The sequence below is a fragment of the Oryx dammah genome, unplaced genomic scaffold (assembly GCF_014754425.2).
Source record: "Oryx dammah isolate SB20612 unplaced genomic scaffold, SCBI_Odam_1.1 HiC_scaffold_14, whole genome shotgun sequence".
Classification (NCBI taxonomy): domain Eukaryota; kingdom Metazoa; phylum Chordata; class Mammalia; order Artiodactyla; family Bovidae; genus Oryx; species Oryx dammah.
Window position 1 is genome coordinate 11,980,878 of NW_024070198.1, and position 21,200 is coordinate 12,002,077.

Sequence of the window (21,200 nt, forward strand, 5' to 3'; positions counted from 1 at the left end):
CATATGGATTAACTGAACACCTACTATGTGCCAAGTATTATGCTGGGGGCGGGGCACACAGTCTCCAACAAGAGAGACCTTGGTCCGGCCATGTCTGCTGTGTGGACAATCCCGCAAATCATGAATCCACTACGGTTAATTTAAAACCGGTAATTACAGACCAAGGTGAGTGCAAGGAAGAAAAACTGCAGGGAGTTATAAGACTAAGGTAGTCTGGGGATTCTCAGAATGCTTCCATGAGGCAGTAACATCTAGTCAAGGACCCGTCTGAAGAGTGATAAGAATTAACTCACCCAAGAGGCACATAAGAGTGTCAGGGTGTGGGGTGGGGAATAGACAATAAAAAGACTTGTGAAGTCCCTGAACAGCAAAACGTCAAGGAAGCGAAAGAAGCTCAGAGTTGCCAGAATATGGGGGGAAGAGAGACAGGGATGATGATCTATAAGACAGAGAATTGAATTGAATCAAACCAAATCTTGGGTAGAAGTCGGCAAACTCCAGCAGCGTTAAATCTGGTCCCCGCCTGTTTCTGTATACCAGCCCTCATCAGCTAAGAATGCTTTCATATGTTTTAATAGTTGAAAAACTAAAAAGGATAATATTTAATAACATTGTGAAAATCATATGAAATTCTAATTGCAGGAGCCATAAATAAAGTTTTATTGGAACACAGCCACGCCTGCTCATTTACATACAGTCTACAGCTGCTTTGATGCTACAGAAGCAGAGCTGGGTAGTTGCAACAGAGACCATATGGTACACAAGCCCAAAATATTTACTATCTAGCCCTTTACTGAAAAAAAAAAATGCCAACCCCTGATCTAGTAAGATACTCAGAAATCAGATTACAAAATCTTTTCAATTATATTAAAAATTTAGCATCTTATCCCCAAAGCAGGGGAACTCATTAACCCACTAAAGAGTTTGAAGAGAACAGCATAATTCAGCAGTGCCCAAACCTGTCTGCACACTGGACTAACCTAGGAAGCTTCCAAAATATAATGCGTAAGTTTTGCCCCCAGTGTTGTACATCAGCTGGGTTTATGTATGGCCTCAGTATGGGTTTTGGAATTTTTGGAAGATTCCAAGGTGATTCTGATGCGCAGGTAACTTTGGGAACCATGGATAAAATCACATCTACGTTTTTATAAGATCACCTTAACTCAGGGCTTCTCCTTCTGGCTGGATACACATTAGAATCACCTGAGGGATATTTTCAAACACACTGATGCCCAGGCCCACTCCACATCAGGATCTGTAGAGACGGGCTCTGAACACTGATATATTTTAATTGCCCAGATGATTCTAACATACAGCCCGGGTTACACACTTTGTTATCAATGTGTGGCAAGAGTAGATACAGGGAGAGTCCTGGGAGGCTACTTCAAGGGGTCCAAGTTAAAGATGACAGAGACTTAGGTTGAGTTTCTGGTCCTGGGAGTGGGGAGAAGAAAAGTGAAGGGACGGTCAGTAGGATCTGGTGATGGGCTGGTGACAGTGAGCAGTTGGATGGGAAGTTTCAAAGGTGATACCTAAATGTCTAGCAAAGAAAATGGGTGCAGCCTACTGCCATTTACTGGGATGGGAACCTTGTAAGAGGAACAAGTTTAGGGGCTAAGAACATTAGTTCTATTATTCTGACATCTTGTTGAAAGAGAGGATACCTATGATGGAGTTAAGTCAGACTGAGGCTATAAAGGAGGCTGGGGTCATATTACAAAAGGCCTTGAATGTTATACTCACAATATCCTCCTCATTCAGCAAGCAATGGCTACAATGCAGTAAAGGAACACATAAGGGCTTTTGATTCAGTTGGTGTTCTTGCCGTATACAGTGTGTATGTTTCCTCAGCTTCCTCATCTACAAAATGGGATTTGAAATGTTCATACTCCGTCTCCTCTACCTTTGGCCAGAAGACCTCAATGACAGCAGAGGCCTCAGTAAACACCCTTACAAAGGTGTTATGAAGATTAAATGAGATATTATGTGTAAAGTCTCTATGAATTTATGTAGCACAGAAGGCCCTTGTTCCTAAATGTCCATTCCAAGATGAATGGATAAAGAAGATATGGTACACAGATACAATACAATACTGTGCTGTGTTGAGCTTAGCAGACTCAGTCATATTCAACTCTTTGCGACCCCATGGACTGTAGCCCACCAGCTCCTCTGTCCATGGGGATTCTCCAGGCAAGAATACTGGAGTGCGTTGCCATGCCCTCCTCCAGGGGATGTTCCCAACCCAGGGATCGAACCCAGGTCTCCAGCACTGCAGGCACATTCATCTGAGCCACCAGGGAAACCCAAAAATACTGGAGTGGGTAGCCTATCCCTTCTCCAGGGGAACTGCCTGACCCAGGAATCAAATGGGGGTCTCCTGCATTGCAGGCGGATTCTTTACCAGCTGAGCTACCACCTGGCCCTGAAACAGAATAAAATAATGCCATCTGCAGCAACATGGATGGGTCTGGAGATTACCAAGTGAAGTAAGTCAGAAAGAGAAAGACATACACCATAAGATATTACTTATATGTGGAATCTAAAATAAAACACAAATTAACTTATCTATGCACAGAAACAGACTCACAACAGACTTGGGGTTGCCAAGGGGGAGGGAGAGTTGGGGAGGGATGGAGTGAGAGTCTGGGATAAGCAGATGCAAACTAATATATATAGAATGGATAAACAACAAGGGGCTACTGCACAGCACAGGGAACTCTATCCAATATTCTAAGGTAAAACAGAATGGAAAAGAATTTTTAAAACCAGTAGTCATTATTCCCAAAGGAGAATGACACAGTGACACCTTTCAATGATGTTTTAGGAAGAACATTAGTGTGAAGGATCCACACACAGGATAAGAAACAGGCACTAAGATTTAGAAGCTGTGATAGACAACATAACAATATCTGTTCAACCACTAGCAAGAAGTCAGGGACATGCAATCAGGAGAGTCCATAACCCTTCAGGGCCCCCGCTACCCTCCCAGGACAGTTCTCCTCCTTCTCGAGCGTGGCCCTGGGTGTCCCTCTAGCCAGTGTACTCACTATCCAGTTGACAAGATGGAGGGGAAAAAAAAAAGAAGAAAAGGATTCTGTCAACTCTTAAAGAATATATACATGCTGAAAATTAATTTTAGAGATGATCAAGGATGACTTCCTTCAAAGAGAAAGGGGATCCAGAGAAGCCAGACGGCAGCGTGCACTGCTGACTGCAGCAGAATTAAAGCCAAGAGCGGAGCTCAGATCACTGAGGCGAATGAGTCATGGTGCCTGGCGAGAGAGCAAGGCTTCAGCCAGACACCAGGCAGAATTAAAGACTATGGCTCTTGCAAATTAGCCAGAGGAGTTCCTGTAACTGTGGACAATCCAAAGACGAGCCCTGCCCTCACACGAGGCTGAAAACCACCAGATGCTGACTGCGTTAAAACAGTAACTGCATCTGCCCAGATCAACCATACATCTGATGGGAATCCTAAACACCTCACAAGATGTCATCAAATAAATACTTCTGTCCCTTTAAAATATAGATGTAGGAAGTTGCCTAAAATATACAGGGATATTTTCATAGTAACTTTTAGAGAACCCTCAAGATACCTTGCCTGTATCTACCTCTACAGGCAAGAGATTGCTGCTGCTGCTGCTAAGTTGCTTCAGTCGTGTCCAACTCTGTGCGACCCCATAGACGGCAGCCCACCAGGCTCCTCCGTCCTTGGGATTCTCCAGGCAAGAACGCTGGAGTGGGTTGCCATTTCCTTCTCCAATGCATGAAAGTGAAAGTGAAGTCGCTTAGTCGTGTCCGACTCTTCATGACCCCATGGACTGCAGCCCACCAGGCTCCTCCATGCATGGGAGTTTCCAGGCAAGAGTACTGGAGTGGGGTGCCATTGCCCTCTCCAAGATAAAACATTCAGTTCAGTTCAGTTCAGTCGCTCAGTCATGTCCGACTCTTTGCGACCCCGTGAATCGCAGCATGCCAGGCCTCCCTGTCTATCACCAACTCCCGGAGTTCACTCAGATTCACGTTCATCGAGTCAGTGATGCCATCCAGCCATCTCATCCTCTGTTGTCCCCTTCTCCTCCTGCCCCCAATCCCCGCCAGCATCAAAGTCAAGCATGCCCCTCTGATCATCATGTTTCTTCCCACCTAGAAGTAATTAATCACTACTCTTGTTCTCATGATGTATATTTCCTTCCTTTTCTTTATATTTCCATTTCTATGTATCTCCAAACAATGTTGCTTGTTTCTACTTTCACATGAATGGAATTACATTATATGTGTTCTTTTTACTCTGTTTCTTCTGCTCAGCATCATGGTTGTGGTTTCAAAGCATTATATTCATGGGTGAAAGGCCACAATGTCTAAAATTTGAGTTAAAATACTGTGAGGAAGAGGTTGCAAAGTAAACATTAAATACTTTGTGATGGATAGATTAGGCTTGTTATACTACTCTTAGCTCTTACATTTTAAGTTTCAATATTTCTATAATAAAAATTCCCTTAAATTACTTTGTGAGATTCCTTTTACTACAGCAATTTTCATTGCTGTATAGCAACAGTTTTCTAAGTAAGGTCTCAAAATCAAGAGCATCAGAATCATTTGAAAATTTGTTTGAAATGCAAATCACTGGGTTGCACCCCAGACTTAATGAATCAGAAGCTCTTGGAATGGGCCCCAGTAATCTGTGTGTTAATAAACCCTCCAGATAGTTCTGATGACACTCAAGTTTGATAATCACTACTGAATACTATTCTATTATGTACATGCTCCACAGCTTATCCATTCTACTATTGATACATTTATATACTAATACATTTCAAATTGGGGGGTTTCAAATTTGTGCATATTATACGTAGTTTGTACAAGACTTTTGGTGACAAGTCTCCCTGACATATACCTACTGCTACAATAACAGAATCGTAAGGTATACATATTAATATTACCTGATAATGCCAACTATTTTCAAAGTGGTTCACCAATTCACAGTCCCACTAGTAATGTACAAAGGTTCCCTCTGCTCTACATACTTGCCAATATTTGGTATTTTTCAGATATTTTCATTGCTGCCATTTTAGAGGGTTAAGCACGTTTAAGCTTTCCATATTGGGATCAAAAAAACATGTAAGGGAATAGAACTCCAGACATGAAATTATAGTATTGCAACTATATTAGTTGGTGGATCTGCATGGAATAAGCCTGACATAGAAAGAATTTGGCATGATAGAGAAACTGAAAAAGGCCAATATTATTATACTATGAAAAGCAAGGTGAAATGCAGTACAAAATGTTGTTGGAGGTGAGAAAGGAACAAATCAGGGACCCTGTAAGCATGCTAAAGACTTTGAATTGTATTCCTAGTGAAATCAAAAGCCAATGAAGGTTTTTAAGCAGGAAATTTACATGGCTATATTTCTACATCTGTATATTTAAAATCTTTCAGGCACATATCCAATTCTCCCTATAATGGAGTTGCTTAATGCTTCAGACTATGCTTCTGCTAAAAACAACTAGCATAGCTGGATAAAGCACAAATACATACACACACCTGCTTAAAGGCATAACAGAGTTTTTGAGACAACCAGTAATTGAGGGGACAAATCCTAGCAATAAGGGAACCACAAAGAGATGAGCCAAAATTCTGCAGTCATTCTTTCCCTTGGGACATTTGCCTAAAGTAGGGGAGGGGTAAAGGGCTAAGGATCCAAGCAAACAGCCTCAACACAGTTGCTATTAAGAGGCTAAAATACCAGAAGATATTTCAGCAGTCTCTTGAGGAAAGAAAGACAAAATTTAAGAGCCCTGAGATGCCAAGATCCAAATAAAAAAGAAGCAGAAAACTAAGCCCAGCACTTGGCTGGTATTCCCCTCTAGACATCTGCTCAGCTCTAAAGCTGTGCAGGGCAGGAGGCTAAGAAGCCAAGGAAAAGGCTCCCAAAAACACTTTCAGCGAGAATTTTGATGGTCTCGCACTGCTGAGGAGAGAAAAGACTTCTGAACTAGCCAGGAGGAGAAGTCACTGAGAACACGCTATGCTCTTAGCTGCAGTTCCAAGAAGGCTACAACCTAAAAAGAGGCATCGGCAAGTGGCACACACAGCTTTATCAAAACTAAAACAATGCCTATGGTCAGCTAAGCCCCTAGCTGGATTATAATCATCAGTCCCCCAGTGTGCATGCCTGGAAGTTTTTTCTCTGGAGATAAAATCACATACAACATTCACAATTTTCCATACAAAATGTTGAGTTTACAATCAATGTTAATTAAACATGCCAAGACACAAAGCACAAACCCAGAGGGGAATAAAACACAGATCACAGACAAAGAAACCACAAGTGATTCAGGTATTAGAGTTAGTAGGAAAAGAGTCTAACTATGATTAATATATTCAGAAATATAATAAGGTGGGAAAATTCATAAAAGGTGATGAATTTCATCATAGAGTTAGTCAATAAAAAGAATCAAATGCAAAAACTAGGATCAAAAATAATTTCTAGTACTGTAAAATTAAAACTACTGAGCAACATATTAGACATAGCAGAAGAGATGATTAATAAATAGGAAGGTAGGTCAAAATTCTTCAACGCTGAAGCACAAAGAAAAGCTAAAATGGAAAAGAAACAAGAGTGTAAAATACATGTGTGATAAAGGAAAAAGACCTAAATTATCTAAGTTTGAAGACACAGAAGAAGAGAGAAAGAAGGGGCAACAAAAGTATTTAAAGAGATACAACCAAGTTAGAGATAGCAATGCACAAACACGAAAGTTACTAAGAACTTCATCAGGGTTGACAGCAAATATACAACAGAAAATAATCAATAATGCCAAACCTAGGGAGAAGGAAATGGCAACCCACTCCAGTGTGCTTGCCTGGAGAATCCCAGGGACGGGGGAGCCTGGTGGGCTGCCGTCTATGGGGTTGCACAGAGTCGGACACGACTGAAGCGACTTAGCAGCAGCAGGAAATCACAAAAAGATGGATAAAAACTAAAGGCAAAAAGAAAATCCTAAAAGTAACCAGAGGTTAAAAAAAAAAAAAACACACAATAGCTTCAAAAAAGTATTAATAATGTTGGTTAATGACTGACTTTTCAACAGAAAAGATGGAAGCCTGAAGACAATGGAATAAGATTTTTAAAGTGCTGGGAAAAACCCTTCAATATGTTAACAGAATGACATACTTAGAGAAAATATCATTCAAAATGACAGTTAAATTAAGATATTTTCAGATAAGTAGAAACTGAGAGGATCTGTCAGCAGTAAACCCTCACTTTGAAAAAATGCTAATAAAAGTCTAATGGGCATAAGAAAATGATCCCAGATGAAGGCATGGTAATGTAGGAAAAAAATAAAGAGCAATGGAAAAGATAAACATGTGGGTATGTAAGAATGAATAGTGATTGTTTAACAATAAAAATTCTAATATTTTTTAAATGTGTATTGTAGATTAAAATGCATCTATAAAATGAAAGATGTGAGAGGGTATATAAAATTAAAATGCAATAAGGTATCTTATTATCCAGTATTACATTTACCCAAAAGAAACGAAAATATGTACACAAAATGGTTTATACGTTATATATTTATAGAAGCACTGTTAGTGAAAGGCTCCCCAGGTGGCGCTAGGGGTAAATAATCCACTTGCCAGTGCAGGAGATGCCAGAGACATGGGTTCGATCTGTAGGTTGGGAATGATCCCTGGAGTAGGAAATGGCACCCCACTCCAGTAATCTTGCCTGGAAAATTCCATGGACAGAGGAGCCTGAAAGGCTACAGTCCATGGGGCCGTAAAGATTCAGACACGGCTGAGCACGCAGCCACTTACCTAACTCCTAGTAGCCATGGTTAGTGACAGGTAGAAACTGAAAACAATTCAAATGTGCATCCACAGGTGAACTGATAATCAAATTAAATGGAATACCACTCAGGAAAAAAAGGAACAGAATACTGACACACTAAAAACTATTGATGAATCACATATGCAGGTTTAGAGTGAGCAAAAGATGCCAGGTTTAGAAGGACACAGTATACTACTTCATTTTGTGAGCTTTTGACCAAGAGAAACTAGCTTATGATGCTAACAATCGGGATAACTGTTATCTTTGGAAGTAATATAAACTGGGAACAAGTAAGAAGGGACCTCTGGCTGGTTAGTAATGTTCCACTTGTTGATCCAGTTACATTCACGGGTTCACTTCATGGAAAGGGATCAAGCTTCACATGTAGGATTGTTCATTTTTCCATACGTACTTCCAAAAAAAAACAGAAAGTTATACACAGGATAACAAGACTATATATATCAACCACTAAAATATAGCTTGACCAGTATCATTAATACACGTTATTCCCTAATTACCCCCACCCCACTAGAGATAACTACTCTCATAAATTTGGTGCTCACCATTCTTCTGCACTATCTTATATTTTGACTCCTTGTATATAAGTTCACCTAAATAATATATAGAATTGTTTTGTATGTTTTTAAACTTTAATAAAAGATCATTTGATTTCTGTTTTAAAAAGATCATTCTAAAGATGGCCCAAGGAAACTCCTAGTATGACAAAATATTCTATATATTATTTGGAGTGTTGGTTAAATGTGTAAAAACATTTGTCAAAGCACATCAAAATGTACATTTAATATCTGTGCATTTCACTACAGGTAAATGTTACCTCACTTAAAACCACTTTTTAAAAAACAAATCATTCTAGCATTTTCATAGGCAATGGATGAGAAGTGAAATCAGGAAGGCCAGTTAAAATATTACAGTAGACCTGGTGAAGACTAAACTCATCTCTTTGAGAAGTAAGGAACTAAAGTCAGGGTGTGGTCATAGTTCTTTGAACAGCTTAACTGTGAAGTGAAGGGCTTCCCAGGTGGCTCAGACGGTAAAGACCCTGCCTGCAAGGCAGGAGACCCGGATTCAATCCCTGGGTAGGGAAGATCCCCCGGCGAAGGGAACAGCAGCCCACTCCAATATTCTTGCCTGAAGAATCTCATGGAGAAGGAGGAGTCTGGTGGGCTACAGTCCATGGGGTCACAAAGAATCAGAGACAACTTAGCAATAATTCCTCCCCTTCCCACTGTGAAGTGAAGCAGTGACTGGAGGGAGGGATGAGGCCAAAGAGAAGTTCTCAAAAATGGAAGGTTAAGCCTTGCCCTATTGAGAGGCAACACGGAAGACAAAGGAAAGATGAGGGGTTACGAGATGAGTCCTCCAGAAGGTGAGAGGGGGTGGGATGGTCTGGTCTCTGCTGGGACACAATGCCTTCTTGCTTTTAACTAGGAGGAAGTAAAGGTACAGATCAGGAAAAATCGTTTGGTGATAGAAAGACAAAGGAGTTTCCATTCAATGGCTGCTCCTTCTTCAATGATCATGGGTCATTACCTATAAAGGGTGGAGACTGGAGTGTTGAAGCCTATGAAAAAGGGCATGAAATTCCATTGGCAAAAGCTGGGAAAGCGTCCCAACATGGTGGGGAAAGGTTAAGAAAAAAATCTAAGGTTCTATTTTGCAAGGTTAAATGTCCAACAGGTATCCAAATCAAAAACAGGAATATTATTATTCATCTTTGCTTATGCTTCATGAAGCACAGTATAACAAATATTAGTACATGAAAGAATGAATGAATGAAGATTAAATCTTTTCATATTTTCTTAGCACCTTTTTATATTGTTGCCCATATTCTACAAGGGAACTGAAGAAAAAATAGAAATAATGTACCTTATCAATCAATCGCTATCAAATGCATTTTCCTTTTCCTCAGTTTTAGTTCTGTTTGTTCTTGGAAGAAAAACAATCTGTGTCTTCCAATGTTACAAACTCTTCATTTTATCAAAAAATGACATGTTCATCCTCTAAAACAACTGTTCAGCAGAATTCACCAATGGGGCAATTTTCATTAAAAAAAAAAAACCTAAGAGATAAACTCTGCATCCCTATATTAACACAACTTGTGACAATCATAAGGATATATATAGTTGAAGAAATTAGAAGCTCTTGCCAAGAAGGATTAACCTGTCTCTGTACCGGGGATGTTCCTGCTACTGCTAAGTCGTACATGCATCATGAGTACAGAAAGCCTTTAGCTTGCGTACAGGAATCTCAGGGTGACCCCAGGAAACAATAAGCACATTGTGCTGTTTGTTTATCATTTATCAATTGTGAAATTGAAAAAAAAAGATTATAAATGCATTACTTGTAGTCGAAATTATTTTTATTACATTAAGCTCCGTTGAAAAGGGCTCCATTCATACAAGAAGCACAGTTTTGGCTGGATGAACAGTCAGATTCTTACACTTATAATTCAAGCATATACTTACTACGTATATTGAGTGCACTCTCCTATTCCTGTTGCCACAGTCAAGACCATAAATGTGTATTTGCGGTCATGCTTAACTACAGTAATTCAGAACTTCAACTGTCAAGTTTGCAGCTAATATTCTCACGTAGGCAGTTCATGTTCTACTCTTAAAAATAATTCCTTATTTGCTATCAGAAACTCCTAATATAATACACAAAATAGCAGGATCAATTTTTTAATAATCTATATCTTTAACTAAATGCACTTTTTTCCCTGAAAAATATCCCCTTCGTTCAGTAACTATAAACCCTGGTGAAGCAGTAAAACAGCAGAACGTATTAAATATATACAAAACACACAGAGAAAAAACAGCCGTGTTTACAGGGAGGAAAAGAAGGAAAATCTCAGTTTTGTGCTAACTCTCCTTTGAGACATTTTTTTTTAATGTGGAGGCACCAATTATTTCTCCTTTGCTGGAAGGTCTACACATTTAAAGGTTCCGTAGGTCCACTAAGAAAATAAGCAACTGTTTCTCTGTATCATTAAACACAACAGGGTACCAGTCCTGTGCCGATTTTAAAACACTAACAAAATTCTGTGAATATTAAGATTTAACATTTCAGTTTCAAGAGAAGCAGAGTTATTTTGTCTCCGAAGAGCATTAGAACCATACTCCAAATTGTCAATTGCACAGTATCTCTTGAAGGCTACCTCCACTGCAGAATCTTACAATGCTAGAGTCTGAAGAAACCTTGTAGGTCTCCTATTCCTTTCTCCTATTCCAATCTGACACCCAAGACAGGAATTTTTTCCTCAGCATCCCTGACAGATGGTCAGTCTCTGTTTCAATTACTCCAGTGGGGGAGTTCGCAAGAGAAGATTCCCAAGGGATATGATGAAATGCTAGAATCAACCATTCAGACAGGGAGTACAGCTCCAATAAGCCTGTAGATATAGACAGCGTTGCCAGACACCAAAACCAGACTTCCAAAAGGAAGTCATTCAGAATCAGCAAGTTAAGACATGTAGACTCCCCAATCCTGGGACCACCCTAGGTCTTTTTATTGGCCTGGGAAGTAGCATCTACAATCTGGGAAGCAAGGTGGCTTTTCTCCTAATGGTTTCTTAAAGAACTGATTCTTTCAGGCTCACAGCAAGGGTTTGTTAGGCTCAGAGAGGATCAAATTTCTTCCTTCTGAAAACCAAGCCAAGGGACCCCCTGGTGGAATTGCTAATGCTTAAAATACTCCTAACTTTGGTCTTAAAATTCTCACTACAATAAACCAGGGCATTTCAAGCTCTTCTTTTAAAGGTATATACAGGCTAAGCTGTAACTGAAGTAGTTTGGTTGGTGTAGGGTTGACGTGTGGGGGTTGATGGTTTAAGCGCAGCCCTTCATCCCGCCGTGAAGTCTGGTTTATCTGACCAGAAAAGGCGAGCGCGCGAGGCTAAGCTGACAGCACACCCCCTGCCGGACCCCGTCACAGGGCTGCCCGGCCCTTACCTGTCGATGCTGATCACGCACAGGGTCATGATCGAGGCCGTGCAGCACATGACGTCCATGGCGATAAAGACGTTACAGAAGAAATGGCCAAAGATCCACTTGCCCCCAATAAGGTCGGTGACGCTGACGAAGGGCATGACCGCCACGGCCACCGAGAGGTCGGCCAGCGCCAGGGACACGATCAGGTAGTTGGAGGGCTGCCGGAGCTTTTTGACGAAGCACACCGAAATCACCACCAGGCAGTTGCCGGCGATCGTCAGCAGCGTGATGAGCGTCAGGATGGAGCCGATCACAACTTTCTCGGCTCTGCCGTAGTTGATCTGCTCCCAGCAGCCGGAGGTATTGTCCCGCGGCGCGTCCCGGGTGGGCCCGGGGCTAGCCGTCACCTCCACGACCCCGTGCAGCAGGTGCGGCGCCCAGGAGCCCGCGACCGGGCCGGCGCCGTCGGGGCTCAGGTCGGGCAGCCCGCGCCCCACCTCCGGCAGGAAGAAAGAGCGGAGGTGCCCGTAGAGGTCCGGGCGGCCGCTGCTATTAACGTCCATCATCGTGCCGCTGTGTGCCGCTGCCCATGGAGCCGGCGCCCCAGCCACGCGCTGCGGCTGCCGGCCCGGGGGCTTCACCTCGCCGGTTCCGCTCCGCTCGGCCCAGCCATGAGGCCCGCGCTGACCGCAGGGGGGCGCCCCGGCTCGGCCTCGCGGCTCCGCACGTCCTGGTCCCGCAGCCGCAGCGGACAACACGGGAGCGCGGCCGCCCCGCGGACTACTTGCAGGACGCGTCTCCAGCACCCGACGGATGCCTGGGACGCGCGGGTTCGCAAGCCGGCGGGCCGGGCTCGGCTGGCCACACCGCAGTCCGCAGCCCGCAGCCGCCGCGCCGCTCGGCCGAGAGCGCCCGGGAGGCAGCGGCAGAAGTTGCGGAGTGCGCCCCGCCCCTCGCGCCCGCCGCCGCCGCCGCCGCCGCCGCTCCCCTGCGGCAGCCACGCCGCGTCCCCGTCGCCGCCGCCGCGTCCGGCCGCTGACCGCGCGCCCCGGGATCCCGGACGGGCTTCCCCGGCTGGGCAGGGGCCGCCGCCTCTCCCGCGCCTCCCCCCACCCACTGGGCGGCGGGGAGGTGCTCCTGGCGCCTCCCGGGATCCCGAGCCGCCTCGCCCGGGGGCTTTCTTTCCGCTGGAGGCTCACAAGCCCTCCGACAGACCCGAATCCCCTTGCAGTAGTAAAGATAGTTTGGTGGGGGAGGACTAGGGAGCCAGCGGATGTCCGGACTCATTGCAAAATGAAGAATCTGGGGAGGAATTTTTTTTTTTATCTTAATTTTTAAAAAGACAAAAAAAAAAAAAACCTTTCTGAGCACTATACCAAGCAACAGATAATTTCCAATTCTTATTTTGACCACTGATGGGAGAAAGCGAAGATGAAAAAAGAGAAGCAGCTGAATGGGGCGAGGGTGAGAGCTCAGATGGAGAAAAGGGACAGCGAGGGACGTCTTAGGGTCCTGGCACCTAGGAGGAGCTAGGGGCTCTGGAGAAGGCTCTGGAGAAGGGCCTTCAAAGAGCTTTAAAAAACCCATTGTGACAACCCCCCCACCCCGGCGTCTAGAAACCGGCCTTTCCCCTCTGAATATAGCTGTTGCTGCTAAGTCGCTTCAGTCGTATCCGACTCTGTGCGACCCCGTAAGACCGCAGCCTACCAGGCTCCCCCGTCCCTGGGATTCTCCAGGCAAGAACATTGGAGTGGGTTGTCATTTCCTTCTCCAATGCATGAAAGTGAAAAGTGAAAGTGAAGTCACTCAGTCGTGTCCGACTCTTCGTGACCCCATGGACTGCACCCTTCCAGGCTCCTCTGCCCACGGGATTTTCCAGGCAAGAGTACTGGAGTGGGATGCCATTGCCTTCTCCATCTGAATATAGACCTTGGCTGTAATCAGACTTCATAGCCTATGTTCAGACTTCGGAGCCTAATATATTGAAGTATTTACAGCCTAATATATTGAAATGAGGGCTAATTCTCCACGGCATTCTGGAAATCTTGCGCATAAGAAAGGACCGCTTATAATGTTCTGCAGAAGAATCCTGGCGATGTATGTTGATTTAATCCCTATTGCCTAAAATCCCCTTGGTATTGAAACCCAGTCAGGGTGGAGCTGGGTTTTTTATTTGTGAGACTTATTTCATTCCATTTTGTTCAAATATTTTATCGGAAGCTAGCAGTGATTTCTTTAAAGACCCTTAAAAATAAGCAAATCTGTTTTCTAGTTAGGCCCTACTGCTGCTGCTAAGTCGCTTCAGTCGTGGCCGACTCTGTGTGACCCCATAGACGGCAGCCCACCAGGCTCCCCCATCCCTGGGATTCTCCAGGCAAGAACACTGGAGTGGGTTGCCATTTCCTTCTCCAGTGCATGAAAGTGAAAAGTGAAAGGGAAGTCACTCAGTCATGTCCAACTCCTTGCAACACCATGGACCGCAGCCCACCAGGCTCCTCTGTCCATGCAATTCTCCAGGCAAGAGTACTGGAGTGGGGCACCATCGCCTTCTCCAGTTAGGCCCTAGTGCATCATAAATAAGAAGAAAGGGAACAGAAACCTCAAAATGTATTGATGTGAGTGCTGGGTTGGGTAACACTTTGTTCTTCAAGGTTTTTCATTTGTCCTGTTTTTCCAGATAAGGAAACAGTTGCTATTTCAGTCAGCTGGTAATAGGTTTCCAAACCAGGTTATTCTGATTACTATGTTCATATTCTTCCCTCTACACATTCCCAAAAAATTTTTTTAAGTGGAAAAAACTAAATCCCTAAATCTTGGGCCAGTATTGACAGCTCTTTCACTCCTGTGAACGTGTTGGGGGGCTCTCCTCTGTTTGGGGTAGGCGGATCAGAACATTCAGAGGAAGAGTGGAAGGTAACATACAGACCACAGAGCAGCACTGTTTCATAGTTAAGAGGATGAGTGAAGAAGTGTCTTCAACCTTACGTAAATTAGTATTAAACGTGATTTCAGACAAAAGACAAGTAGTCTGCAGTTGGAAGGCAGCTGAAAAATCATTCTCTTCAGTGCAGAGAGGGAAGTAGAGGCTGGGACAAGTGACTTGTCCAAGATCATTCGTGCCTACAATGAAACGGATCAGGTTTTTGGTTTTGTGGTTTAGAATTGTCTTAAGGCCTCATAAAAATTCCTTAATGTAGTAAATTTCGCACGATGTTCTAAGCTTTTCTCATTTTGACTTTAACTCATTTTAACTCATTTTGGCTTTTCTTACTTTTTCCTTCTTGGGAACTCTAATCAGGGTCACCTTACTTTCTATCTTGGCTCTTTTAAGTAATATTCTACATTAATTAATTATACAAAGAATCTGAAAAGCAATATTCTATATTTGAATCTACAGTCAGTATAATTTGCCACCTATACTCTGGCCAGCCCTTACCCAGCCCACTTAGGTTTCATAGCAGCTTCTGATTGTTTTTTGCTTTTGTTTTTTTCATTGTAGACATATAAATGCACCAAATAATCAGTAAAATAGTACTTTCAAATTTACTTCCTCTTCCACTTTCAATATAGCATTAGTTCCAAACTCCCCTTTTTATAGACAAGTCACCTCTATTATATTATCCTTGGTAATGGCTGAGTGTATTTCCTAAGAGTTGCTAGGTTTTTAATTTATAAGCTGTCACAATGCATAAACACAGTTATTGAAAATCTCAGCCTCTGCAACATTGCTTACGTTGAGTTTGAATTTCATCTATCATTGTATCATTCCAAAATCCAGACAGAGCAAACTGCAATTCTTTCAGTTTGCCTCTAACCTTGACTAACAAATAATCATATCTTAATAAAAATGCTAAAATCTCATTTATTCTTTTCCATAATTTTCTCACAAAAAATGCTAAAGATACAGCTTCTCAAAATGTTCATTAAAATACCTAACACTCACCTAAATGGGTTCTTTTGCCCTTGGTTTCCTGGGGTTTTAAAATCTGTATCAGGGTGTTGCTGCGTTTCCTTTCCTCCTGCCAGCCTACTCTGGCTGTTATTTTAGAGATAATAAGAGAAGTGTTGGCATTTAAATCAAATCATGTCTTTAGTTTTTATCCCTTGTATTTCTTGCATTAAAAAAATATAACTCTGCTAACTTTAAGAAGTACCAGTCCTTGTCTAGACTCTCATCTCCTATAACAGCATTTTCCTAAAATTGTCAATGAGGGCACCTGAAACGACAGCTTTCTGAGGCTTCCAACTGGCAATCTCCTGCTCTCAAAACTGCTCTGGGGGAGGACAGAGGAGCAGCCGCATCCTACAATAGGAATTTTCATCTTTTTATAAGCTCTTCTTCCTGTAGGTACTCATCTGGCTCATCTAAATGCATGTGCTTAATCACATCTTTGCAGACCCACACATATCCATCTGGAGAACATAAGCTTAGGAGAGTTTATTTTCCCATAAACCAGCATACTCTGATAGTCTAGATTTACTTTAAGAAACACAAGTAAAAATAAGGCTTTCTGTGCCATAGGATTCATTGGCAACATACTAGTTGTTAAGCATACTAACGTCACGGTAACTGAGGCTCCGGTAATTTCCAATGCCCGATGCAGCTGTCTTCCTACAGGGTTACTCTTGCACATCCCCAAAGCTTCTCAGCTGCTTACTTGCACATCCAATTGGCTTATTCAGCTGAACTGATTGTCTGGGTGTTGTCCCCAGAATTAGACAAGAGAAGGCTAGGAAAACAATGCTTAGATGGGTATTATGCTAAGATTAGTATATATAAATAATCAAATCCTACCCTGTGGACCAGTCAAGCTGTAGAGCAGTAACACAGAGAAAGAACATATATCCTAGCAACTGTCAACTCAGATATTGGGAGGCCCAGTTGGAATAAAAGCAGTTAGTCTGGTACATAAGAATGTCCCCTTCTCTGTGACAGGCCCCCTCACCGGGACTAGTCTCATCCTTTCTAGGCGCTAAAGCCTCTTATGGCACTTTTTTTCACATCTTTATTATAGCACTTACTGCTGCGTTATGCTTTTATGTTTAGGTGACTGGATTTTCTGTCCAAGTGAGAACACCCCAAAGATAAAGATATTTCCTTATTCCCTCCACTCACTAGGTGCTCAATAAATGGCTGTGAAATAAATTGAGTGGAGAAAAATGCCTATAACCAAGAGTCGTTCATGATTTAAAAATCATTCTGCAGCTTAAAAGTGAACGGTGAGTTTTGTTTTGATTCAGATGTATGTCTTTTAATTGTGATACTTTCATTTACATTTTCACTTAATTCTGACTTTAAAAAAATGTATTTTTTTCCCATCGGTTCCTTTCGTTTAGAAAATTTTCATTCTCTTTACAAAGCAAATGTAACCTTTAAAATTTTTCCTCAAAAACAACAACAAAAAATATGAAGAGAAAATCAGATAAATCCAAAAATGCTCATTTATTTTCCTAATTACTCAACTTTTTCTTACCAGGACCATCTTGAAATATAAGTGGTACATGCACACCCTCTAGTGGTGAATTCATTCCTCATACAAATTCCCCACAGAACTTCAATGGGAAGCGTCAGCTTCCATGGTCCAAACCTGAAGGATTAATGAAAATCAAAATTAAGTTCCTTAACTTAAAGAAAAACAGATAATATGAATATTCACTCATCGATTGAGTCAACATTTATCGACGTCTAATCCCAGATACTGTTTTAGGAGTTCTTTTTTAAAAAGGACACAGTAAGCTGGAGATCCTGTTGGACATCCAGGTAGAGATATCAGATAGTAAGATACAAGTTCAGGAGATAATTTCTCAAGAAGAAGAGTAGATAGAGAAGAAGCCTGATGAATTTACCCTAGGATGGATGCTCCAGCATCCTGAGGTCAGGGAGAGGATGAAGGACCAACAAAACCTGAGGAGAGACCCTTGAGTTAGGAGGTAAACCACAAGAGACTGGATGCTCCACGTCAGAGGAAGAAGATGTGTCAAGGAAAATAAACTGATGAACTGGACAGAATGCCAAGTAAGGAAAGAACTATTCCAGTGGAAGAGCTGGAATAAAAGTGGAGTAGAATGGGTTCAAGAGATCATGAGAAGAGAGAAAATGGCAACTGGGAGGGCAAACAACTTTTGTAGTAGTTTCATTCAAAAGAGTAACAGAGACTTGGGCAGAAGCTAGAGGGAGATGTGGTATCTAAAGATAATCAGAAAAGAAAAATAGGAAAGTCCTTCTTTTAAAAATTGATGCTGCTGCTGCTGCTAAGTCACTTCAGTCGTGTCCGACTCTGTGCGACCCCATAGACGGCAGCCCACCAGGCTCTGCCATCCCTGGGATTCTCCAGGCAAGAACACTGGAGTGGGTTGCCATTTGATAGGATGCACCTTATTCCACATTTTCTAATTTTCTATATAATTTTAGCAATCCTTCTACAGTCTTCAAAATAATATGTGAAATGAAAATTTCCATCATGTTCATGTCCCCATTTCCAGGCAAAATTATCCTTGATCCATTCTTTCAGTCATTCAATAAACATGTACCAACTATATATTGTGTTCAGTGCTAAGGATGAATAATTAAGACAAATTCTCCATTCTGCACGTGTTCACTACCTGGTGAAAGAGATGGACTAGATACCGTGCAGTATGAAAAGCCTCATAGGTATGAAACAAAGATGGAGCCCAGAGGAAAAGAGCATTGGCTGTTCTTGGGAGGACCAAAGAATTCACAGAGCTAACATTTCAGTTAAACCAGAAGTTTCATCAATAGACTGAAGGACAGGGGGGTGCAATGCTGACAGGTGTTCATAACTATATGGAAGACTTGCCCATAATATGTCATGTAAAATGCACTGGAAACAGCAAGGGTAGACTTGTTGGGAGGCAATCATAAAGAATCATGTGTGTCCAAACAATCAATGCCGGAGAAGGTGTGGCAAGAAAGGAAACTTTATATGCTATTGGTGCAAATGTAAATTGGTACAGCCACTATGGAGAACAGTATGGAGGTTCCTTAAAAATCTAAAAAAAAAATACAAGCAACTCCTGCAGCTCAACTCCAGAAAAATAAATGACCCAATCAAAAGATGGGCCAAAGAACTAAATAGACATTTCTCCAAAGAAGACATACAGATGGCTAACAAACACATGAAAATATGCTCAACATCACTCATTATCAGAGAAATGCAAATCAAAACCACAATGAGGTACCATTTCACACCAGTCAGAATGGCAGCGATCCAAAAGTCTACAAGCAATAAATGCTGGAGAGGGTGTGGAGAAAAGGGAACCTTCTTACACTGTTGGTGGGAATGCAAAGTAGTACAGCCACTATGGAGAACAGTGTGGAGATTCCTTAAAAAAAAAACTGGAAATAGAACTGCCTTATGACCCAGCAATCCCACTGCTGGGCATACACACCGAGGAAACCAGAATTGAAAGAGCCACGTGTACCCCAATGTTCCTTGCAGCACTGTTTATAATAGCCAGGACATGGAAGCAACCTAGATGTCCATCAGCAGATGAATGGCTAAGAAAGCTGTGGTACATATATATAATGGAGTATTACTCAGCCATTAAAAAGAATATATTTGAATCAGTTCTAATGAGGTGGATGAAACTGGAGCCGATTATACAGACTGAAGTAAGCCAGAAAGAAAAACACCAATACAGTATACTAACGCATATATATGCAATTTAGAAAGATGGAAATGATAACCCTGTATGTGAGACAGCAAAAGAGACACAGATGTATAGAACAGTCTTTTGGACTCTGTGGGAGAGGGCGAGGGTGGGATGATTTGGGAGAATGGCATTGAAACATGTATAATATCATATATGAAACAAATCGCCAGTCCAGGTTCAATTCATGATACTGGATGCTTGGGGCTGGTGCACTGAGACAATCCAGAGGGATGGTACGGGGAGGGAGGAGGGAGGGGGGTTTAGGATGGGGAACACGTGTATACCTATGGCAGATTCATGTTGATGTATGGAAAACCAATACAATATTATAAAGTAATTAGCCTCCAATTAAAATAAATACATTTAAACTTAAAAAAATAAATAAAAAGTGTTCATCAGATGAAAACAAGGTCCTCCTGTACAGAACAGGAAACTACATTCACTATCTTGTGAAAAGAATATGAAAAGGAATGTATGTATGTAAAACTGAATCACTTTATTACACAGCAGAAATTAACACAATGTTGTAAATCAACCATACTTGAATAAAATAATTTGAAAAAATAACAAAGGGTTCAGCAAACATTTTCCACAATTTATGTCAGATAGTAAATATTTTGGGTTTTCTGGGCCAAGATGCAGAATTGAGGCTATTATGTAGGTGTTTAAATAGCAAAACTTCCTTTTGTAATTTAAGATCGGATTAGTGACATTAATTGAAGAGGGCAAATTAAGAAGTATTAGCATAAAGTTTCAAGGTTTAAATCAGAGCACCCTTTTTGGATCAGTCTTCAGCTCCACAATTTAGTGCTGCACTATGAGATTAGACCATAATTTTCATATTTGGAAACCAATTTCTAGGCCAAAAATGAGCTTAATTATTCCTAGTCAGATGAGTTTCCCTAAAACAAAATTTTGCTGTACATAAATCAGTTTATATGATTTTTCAAAATGTGGGGAGAAAGTATTTAAAGGGGTTACAGCATGGACCAAAAGAACCACATCTGGCCCAGCCTCCACTGGTAAACCAAGATGGAGATTTTTTTCCTTGACAGCATCAGTAAAGTAAATTTCTTTCAGCAGTTCAAAATTTCCTCAGCATCCACTATATTCACTGCAGCTTTTTGGAACACAGATTGTGTGGGTTATAGTTAATTACCATGGCTATTACTTGTGTAGTTTTTAAGTTTAAAGCTCAAAGTGGTTCTGATCTACAGGACAATAAATTGGCTAAAATTCTGGCTTGACAAAATCTTGTCACATTGTGCTTATGTTTCATGAGTCTGATGTTAACACTGACCCCTGCAGGAGTCCCATCTGTAGTCATGGTTACCAATTCTGACACATCTACTTTAAAATGGTCAAAATTTCTCTCCATACACAAAAATAAGCCACTTCCTAATGATGTGCCTTGTTTGGGCAGCATTTTCAAAAGATATTTGATCATATCAAAATTCTCAAACCACACCAATAGCTTTTATATATCTACTTACTTATCAGCTGTAATAGAATATGCCAGAAATAACCTAGCTTTTTCTTGCAATTTACACTGAAAGTTCTAAGCTATATTTCCAACATACTGAAAATAGACTTTTAGTTGTATTGTCTGTGAATACTAGTTTCTGTTTAGGACCTGCTGTTTCTTGTGCCTTCAATAAATATTCTTCGCAAACTAGTCTTCAATTAAAAAAAAAAAAATGTAGTTGCCTGAGCAGTTTTTCTTCACTTATGGGATGATTTC

General features: G+C 41.6%; 1 protein-coding gene across 1 annotated transcript in view; it reads right to left on the reverse strand.

The window, feature by feature from the left end:
- HTR7 (5-hydroxytryptamine receptor 7) overlaps window positions 1–12,613 on the reverse strand; it is a 96,983-nt gene extending 84,370 nt beyond the window's left edge. The window contains exon 1 of the mRNA XM_040254732.1: window positions 11,807–12,613. Coding sequence (XP_040110666.1) covers window positions 11,807–12,351 — 545 coding nt within the window. The 5' untranslated portion in view covers window positions 12,352–12,613. The remainder of the gene's footprint in view (window positions 1–11,806) is intronic.
- Between the last annotated feature and the right edge of the window lie 8,587 nt (window positions 12,614–21,200).